This window comes from Lepus europaeus, chromosome X, assembly GCF_033115175.1.
Source record: "Lepus europaeus isolate LE1 chromosome X, mLepTim1.pri, whole genome shotgun sequence".
In the NCBI taxonomy this organism is placed as follows: Eukaryota; Metazoa; Chordata; class Mammalia; order Lagomorpha; family Leporidae; genus Lepus; species Lepus europaeus.
In genome coordinates, this window is record NC_084850.1 from 134,945,515 (window position 1) to 134,953,175 (window position 7,661).

Consider the following 7,661-nt stretch of genomic DNA (forward strand, 5'->3'; position numbering starts at 1 on the left):
GGCTAGGGCGGGACTTCCTGCGCGCCACGGTCTTGCGGCTAGGGCGGGACTTCCTGCGCGCCACGGTCTTGCGGCTAGGGCGGGACTTCCTGCGCGCCACGGTCTTGCGGCTAGGGCGGGACTTCCTGTGCGCTACGGTCTTGCGGCTAGGGCGGGACTTCCTGCGCGCCACGGTCACGTGGACGCGCACCGGAAGCGCGCTCTTAGTCGTCCCGGCAACTGGGGCTGGACTTCCTGCGCGCCGCGGTCACGTGGACGCGCACCGGAAGCGCGCTCTTGGTCGTCCCGGCAACAGTGCCCTCCCCCTTCCGCCTTCGGTTACTCGAACGAGGCGCCCGCCTTCCGGCACCACGTAAGCCCGCGGCGAGATTGACGCTTGCGGCTAGGGCGGGACTTCCTGCGCGCCGCGGTCACGTGGACGCGCACCGGAAGCGCGCTCTTAGTCGTCCCGGCAACTGGGGCTGGACTTCCTGCGCGCCACCGGAAGCGCGCTCTTGGTCGTCCCGGCAACAGTGCCCTCCCCTCCGCCTTCGGTTGCCCACGGAGAAGCAGGCCTGTCCGCTCGCTGTCCACGCGGGACCGGCAGGCGGCGCGCCCACGCGGTGAGTCCGGGGCCGCTGGGTGTCTGTGCGGGGCGTCGTCCTCGGGGCTGCGGGGCCATTCGTGTTTTGCCTCGTTAAGGCCAGAATCGGGAGAGAACACGGCCTCCGCGGGTGTCTGGGGTGTGTGTGTTTATGTTTTATTTTATTTTATTTATTATTTTATTTTTATTTTTTATCTATATTTTATTTTATATATTTATATTTAATACATATTTTATATATTTATATTACATATTTATATTTCTATATTTTATTTTTATTTTATTTTTATTTTTTATCTATATTTTATATATAATATATATTTATATATTTACATTATATATATTTATATATTTATTAATATTTTATTTTTTATTTTATTTTTTTTTATTTTTATTTTTATCTATATTTTATTTTATATATTTATATATAATATATATTTTATATATTTACATTATATATATTTCTATATTTATATTTTATTTTTATTTTTATTTTATTCATTTTATTTTTTATTTTTATTTTTATCTATATTTTATTTTATATATTTATATGTAATATACATTTTATATGTTTATGTTATATATATTTGTATGTTTATATTTTATTTTTATTATTTTATTTTTTATTTGTATTTTATTTTATATATTTATATATAATATTTATTTTATATGTTTATATTATATATATTTATATTTATATATTTATATTTTATTTTATTTTATATTTTTTATCTATATTTTATTTTATATATTTATATGTAATATATATTTTTATGTTTATGTTATATATATTTATATGTTTATATTTTATTTTTATTTATTATTTTATTTTTATTTATATTTAATTTTATATATTTATATATAATATATATTTTATACGTTTATATTATATATATTTATATTTATATATTTATATTTTATTTTTATTATTTTATTTTTATTTTATTATTGTATTTATTATTATCTATTATTATTTTGTCATTTGCCCTCTGTGTGTTCCCATGAACTGGGGGGTGGGGACGCCCTTTAACCTCGTACCCTAGCAAAGTTCATCAGAGAAGCCGCCTGGGGCGGCACTGGGTGGTCCGCGACCTCAGGCCGGCAGAGCAGAAGCCAAGCTCACAGCAAAGTGAACTGTGTGCTCACTGCATGGTGTGTTTGTACACTGAGTCCCAGACAGGAAAATTCACTCTACAATGTCACAGATGCTGAACGATTATTCTGTTTATTGTTTTTTGAAGACTCCCAACATTGACGGACAGGACACAGGGAGAAGGATCGTGGGGGACACGGAACAGTCCGGGCCGGGTCGTAAAATGGGAGCAGTTGGCGTGGAATTCCCATGAATGAAGAATTAAAACTTATCTCAAGACTCCCAGAACGTACTAGCGGTCTGCGCCACCTTGAACGAGCCGTGGTTGTTGCTGATAGGCTCTTAATTTGCAATCCCTGCCAATTCGGTCGGTAATCCTTTATGGTCACGCCAGGTAGAGCTATATATATATATATATATATTTTTTTTTTTTTTTAATTTTTGACAGGCAGAGTGGACAGTGAGAGAGAGAGACAGAGAGAAAGGTCTTCCTTTTGCCGTTGGTTCACCCTCCAAGATGGCCGCCGTCTCGCTCCCAAGATGGCCGCCTCTTGGTGTCTCTCTATCCACTCTGCCTGTCAAAAAAAAAAAAAGGATTAGTAAATAAGGTAATATTTTGTAAATGAAGTCTACTAACTATTTGATTATTTTCATAAACTGCGCCGTGAGCAGGGACACAAGTGATGGAGCGCAGGCCGTGCGGGGTCCTTGGAGCCGCTCAGTCATCGTAGCTGAGGGTCTCCGTCCTGTCTAGACTTCGAGTTGTGAGCCAGGGGCCGGTGTCTGAAGGCGTGCGACGTGGAGAGGTGTGGAGAGATGGCCTGTGCTGGGCCACGTTGCAGACCTTGAGTGTCACGCCCTGGCCATCTGACCGGGTACGTGCACTGTCTGTGTTTCCCCCCTAGTGTCTGCGCCCACCTGGACTTGGACAATCAGAGATGGCAGAGACGGTGAGTTGTTGTTTTTTTTTTTAACTCATAAGAACAAAAAGATAAACCATAAGGCCGGCGCCATGGCTCAACAGGCTAATCCTCCGCCTTGCGGCGCCGGCACACTGGGTTCTAGTCCCGGTCGGGGCACCGATCCTGTCCGGGTTGCCCCTCTTCCAGGCCAGCTCTCTGCTGTGGCCAGGGAGTGCAGTGGAGGATGGTCCAAGTGCTTGGGCCCTGCACCCCATGGGAGACCAGGAGAAGCACCTGGCTCCTGCCATCAGATCAGCGCGGTGCACCGGCCGCAGTGGCCATTGGAGGGTGAACCAATGAAAAGGAAGACCTTTCTCTCTGTCTCTCTCTCTCACTGTCTAACTCTGCTGCATCCCGGGAGGTGGGCCATGTTGGGAGATGGCAGCCATCTTGGGAGTGAGATGGCGGCCATCTTGGAGGGTGAACCAACGACAAAAAGGAAGACCTTTCTCTCTGTCTCTCACTGTCCACTCTGCCTGTCAAAAATTTAAAAAAAAAGAAAAAAAAATTATAAAAAAAATTATAAAAAAAAAAGATCATTGTCAAACTCTGCCCCTATGTTATAATGTTCCGTAGCCTTCAGCTAATTGTCTTGTGTGTGTCCCTCGTGTACCTATATATAAAGATAAGCCAGTGTGTTTCCCATTTGATGTTTGTGTGTGTGTGTTTGTGTGTGTGTGTTTGTGTGTGTGTTTGTGTGTATGTGTTTGTGTGTGTGTGTTTGTGTGTGTGTGTTTGTGTGTGTTTGTGTGTGTGTTTGTGTGTATGTGTTTGTGTGTGTGTTTGTGTGTGTATGTGTTTGTGTGTGTGTGTTTGTGTGTGTGTTTGTGTGTGTGTGTGTTTGTGTGTGTGACCTGCCTTTGTATCTCACCCGGCCCGGTAGGAAAGATCTGCCCCACCCTTCCTTTGTTGTAGGCGCCAGCACCGACCGCCGGCAGCCCGTGGTATTCTCACCCTGTGTATTCGAGGTACTGGCAACATTACCACCAAGCCATGGCCTGGATGCGAAGCCACCGCGACGCCTACCGGAAGGCCGTGGAGTCCTATTTCCGTCCCCTGTGTCACTTGGCTCCCGGGGTTCAGCCCCGAAGTGCGTACGACGGTGAGGCCGGGCGCCCTCGGCTCCGCTCCGGCCGTCCGGTGGTCTCGGGGGACGTCCCCTGCACGCGGCTTCCACCTGACGGCGGTAGGACGATGGGGGTTTCCGTAAGAGAAGACCAGACTGTGTCCGAGGAGGAGCAGGACGGGGAGGAGCTGGCGTCTGAGTCGGACGGGGAGGTCGAATGCGACCTGAGCAACATGGAGATCACCGAGGAGCTGCGCCAGTACTTCGCGACGACCGAGCGGCACCGCGAAGAGCGACGTAAGTGCACGCCTGCGTCTCCTCGCGCGTCCCCTCTGCCCCGACGCGTGCAGTCTTTGTTCCCTACCGTGGAGAGCTCGCTGGGGGCGCAGGTCACGTCCCAGAGCTGGGCCTAAGACTGGGAGAGGCGATGGGACGTCTCCGTTGTGTTAGCTCCCAGGCTTGGTTTGAGTTCAAGGGACCTTCAAAAAAATGTATGGAAGAAGGGTTGTGAGAAAACTTACACGTGGACGTCAATCTTTTTTTTTTTGCACCAAAGTAAACTTATTTTAAAATTCCATTTTCTAGGAATTTTTTAAATTATTTTTTGACAGGCAGAGTGGACAGGGAGAGAGAGAGACAGAGAGAAAGGTCTTCCTTTGCCATTGGTTCACCCTCCAAGATGGCCGCCATCTCACTCCCAAGATGGCCGCCACCTCACTCCCAAGATGGCCACCTCCCAGCCCACAGCAGAGTTAGACACTGAGAGAGAGAGACAGAGAGAAAGGTCTTCCTTTTTGCCGTTGGTTCACCCTCCAAGATGGCCGCCGTATCACTCCCAAGATGGCCGCCACCTCACTCCCAAGAAGCTCCTGGCTTCGGATCAGCAAGATGCGCTGGCTGCAGCGGCCATTGGAGAGTGAACCAACGGCAAAGGAAGACCTTTCTCTCTGTCTCTCTCTCTCACTGTCTATCTCTGCTGTGGCCCGGGAGGTGGCCATCTTGAGATGGCAGCCATCTTGGGAGTGAGAGGGTGGCCATCTTGGGAGTGAGGTGGCGGCCATCTTGGGAGTGAGAGGGCGGCCATCTTGGAGGGTGAACCAACGGCAAAAAGGAAGACCTTTCTCTCTGTCTCTCTCTCTCTCTAACTCTGCCTGTCAAAATGAATAAATAAGTACAGAACGTAGCTGTATCCCTTGCCGTGTGACTGAGGGTGCCCTGTGAGGTCACGTGGAACGCAAACCCCGCAGCGAGAGAAGCGAGCCGCTGTCGCAGATCTGTCAGTCGGCAGGACGACGCGCAGTCCGAGGTGTTAAGTCCGCACGCAGAATCGCCTTGTCTTTGCCCTTTGCCTTTGTATAAAGATTTCCACAGTGTGCACCCACATAGCAACACACAGTGAAAAACATCCTGTGTGAGTACTGGTTATAGTGTTAAATCACAACGGATAGCACGTTACGGACAGAGATCCCACAGGAGGAGCAAGTGCACAGTGGCTCCTGTCGTTGACCCAACAAATGGACGCTCTACTTCGCTGTTTGTACCAGTGCTCTGTGACCCCCACATAAACGAGCAGTGAGCTTGGTGACTACGTGGAGGGGAGCGTGCAGCCCGCGGGGCCGCGTCAGGCCCGTGAGACCCTCTGGTCTGGCCGTCCCGAGGCAAACCACGGCGGGACTCGAGATTCGGTCGCTGTCATATAAACACCCACACGGCCCTCGGCAGAGACCGAGGTGCCCGCGAGCCTGACCGCGGGCTGGGAAGGGTCGGGAACGCGGGGGGACGTCCGGGGGCTGATCTGGTCTTGGCGGCTTCGCTCCCGCGCGGCTGTGCGGCTCACGTTCGCCTCTGTCCCCAGGGCGGCAGCAGCAGCTGGACGCGGCGCGCCTGGACGACTACGTGGACGCCGACCACGACCTGTACCGCGACACCCGGCGCTCAGCGGAGCCGCCCACGGAGAGGCCGGGCGAGCGGCGCCGGGCCGAGATGGAGCTGCTCTACGGGGAGGGCGCGGCCAAGATCCAGGCCATGGAGGCCGCCCTGCAGCTGGCCTTCGACCGGCGCTGCGACCGGAGGCTGCCCAAGTACTGGCCGGTCATCCCCCTGCGGTTCTGAGCGCCCCGGCCTGACGCTTTGGGGTTCATGTTTCCTTCTGTCCAGCCCGGCCGAAGTATACAAACGTCTTCCGTGTGCGCACGCTGTGTCCGCGACCCCACGTCCTCTGGACGCCGGTCAGCGGTGAAAGGTGTCCGGCTTCGCGGCCCACGTGGTCTGCGTCTTGGCCAGGCAGACCTTTCTCTCTGTCTCTCTCTCTCACTGTCTATCTCTGCTGTGGCCCAGGAGGTGGCTATCTTGGGAGTCAGAGAGTGGCCATCATGGGAGTGAGACGGCGGCCATCTTGGGAGTGAGAGGGTGGCCATCTTGGGAGTGAGACGGCGGCCATCTTGGCAGTGAGACGGCGGCCATCTTGGGAGTGAGACGGTGGCCATCTTGGAGGGTGAACCAACGGCAAAAGGAAGACCTTTCTCTCTGTCTCTCTCTCTCTCTCACTGTCTAACTCTGCTGTGGCCCGGGAGGCAGCCATGTTGGGAGATGGCAGCCATCTTGGGAGTGAGGTGGCGGCCATCTTGGGAGTGAGAGGGTGGCCATCTTGGCAGTGAGACGGCGGCCATCTTGGGAGTGAGATGGCGGCCATCTTGGAGGGTGAACCAATGGCAAAAAGGAAGACCTTTCTCTCTCTCTCTCACTGTCCACTCTCCCTGTCAAAAATAAAAAAAAAAAGACAGGCCATGGGCCAGATTTGCCCTACGGCTGGTAGTCGGCCATCGGCTACTCTAACGGGATGAACATCGACTCTCTGACGTCATTATTGTCACCTCCTCATCTCTGCAGAGCTTGAGTGTCACCCAGAATCGAGGCGAAGAACTGTGGTTCCCAAATCTGGCCACGGGTGCAGTCTCCTCTGTTGTCGAAAAGGCACCGTTGAGTTCCTACTAAATGTTTAACAAATATTATTTTGATAAAGGTACATTGCTCTTTTTTTTTTAAATTGACAGAATTCGACAGAGAGAGAGACAGAGAGAAAGGTCTTCCTTTTTGCCGTTGGTTCACCCTCCAAGATGGCCGCCGTCTTGCTCCCAAGATGGCCGCCACCTCACTCCCAAGATGGCTGCTGTCTCCCTCCCAAGATGGCTGCCGTCTCACTCCCAAGATGGCCACCTCCTGGGCCACAGCAGAGAGAGACAGTGAGAGAGAGACAGAGAGAAAGGTCTTCCTTTTTGCCGTTGGTTCACCCTCCAATGGCCGCTGTGGCCGGCGCATCTCGCTGATCCGAAGCCAGGACGGGGCCCAGACGTCCCTGGCTTCGGTTCGGCGCAGCGCCGGCCGTAGTGGCTATCGGAGGGGGTGAACCGACGGGAGGAAGACCTCTGTGTCTCTCACTCTCTCAGTGTCTATAACTCTACCTGTGAAATTAAAAAAAAAAAAGATTTATTTATTTATTTGAAAGTCAGAGTTAACACAGAGGGAGAAATAGAAGCAGAGGCAGAGGGAGGGAAGTGGAGCCAAGGAGCTCAGAGACAGAAGCTGCAGCCCCCGGGGAGCCGGGCCTGCAGGCAGCGCGGCCCACGCTTGGGGGGTCGGAGTGCGGCTGCTGCCGTCGGTCCCGGGGTCCCTCCTCTGCCTCTGAGCGCCCCCGGCCTTGGCCTCAGAGACCCGGGGCTCGGTGCCAGGGACAGGATGTGCTCAGCCCGTCAAGCAACAAGGGGCCCATTGTGGAGGCTCTGGGGAGGGCGCCGGCGGGGAGAGGGGCCGCCTGGCCGGGATGCGAAGGGGAGGGCAGCGAGGGCCCCATCCGATGGCCCACTTCCCAGATGCTGCCCCCGAAGGGCGCGCGGGGGGGGGGCAGCCGGGAGCTCAGAGCCCCGTGTGTGAAGACCTCCTCCTGCAGTGGGGCTCACC

General features: G+C 52.0%; 1 protein-coding gene across 7 annotated transcripts; it reads left to right on the plus strand.

Annotated features, from left to right (window-relative positions):
• The first annotated feature begins 511 nt into the window (after positions 1-511).
• Positions 512-7,195, plus strand: GEMIN8 (gem nuclear organelle associated protein 8). 7 transcript variants are annotated; one of them, XM_062182981.1, is made up of 6 exons: positions 612-722; positions 1,825-2,070; positions 2,349-2,482; positions 2,582-2,626; positions 3,554-4,001; positions 5,560-7,195. In XM_062182981.1, exons 4-6 carry the CDS (start codon positions 2,615-2,617, stop codon positions 5,814-5,816), a joined length of 717 nt encoding a protein of 238 aa, XP_062038965.1. In that variant the 5' UTR covers positions 612-722; positions 1,825-2,070; positions 2,349-2,482; positions 2,582-2,614; the 3' UTR covers positions 5,817-7,195. The 7 variants fall into 7 exon arrangements, with proteins under 7 accessions (XP_062038962.1, XP_062038966.1, XP_062038965.1 ...); XM_062182978.1 differs by lacking the exon at positions 612-722 and adding an exon at positions 512-602 and having other exon boundaries at positions 2,349-2,626; XM_062182977.1 differs by having other exon boundaries at positions 2,349-2,626.
• The last annotated feature ends 466 nt before the right edge of the window (positions 7,196-7,661 follow it).

What these genes read in the sequence shown, in the direction of transcription:
- GEMIN8 (XM_062182978.1), top strand. An exon ending in GCGGCACCGCGAAGAGCGAC is followed by an intron (nt 4,002 to 5,559) that starts GTAAGTGCACGC and finishes CTCTGTCCCCAG; the next exon opens with GGCGGCAGCAGCAGCTGGAC.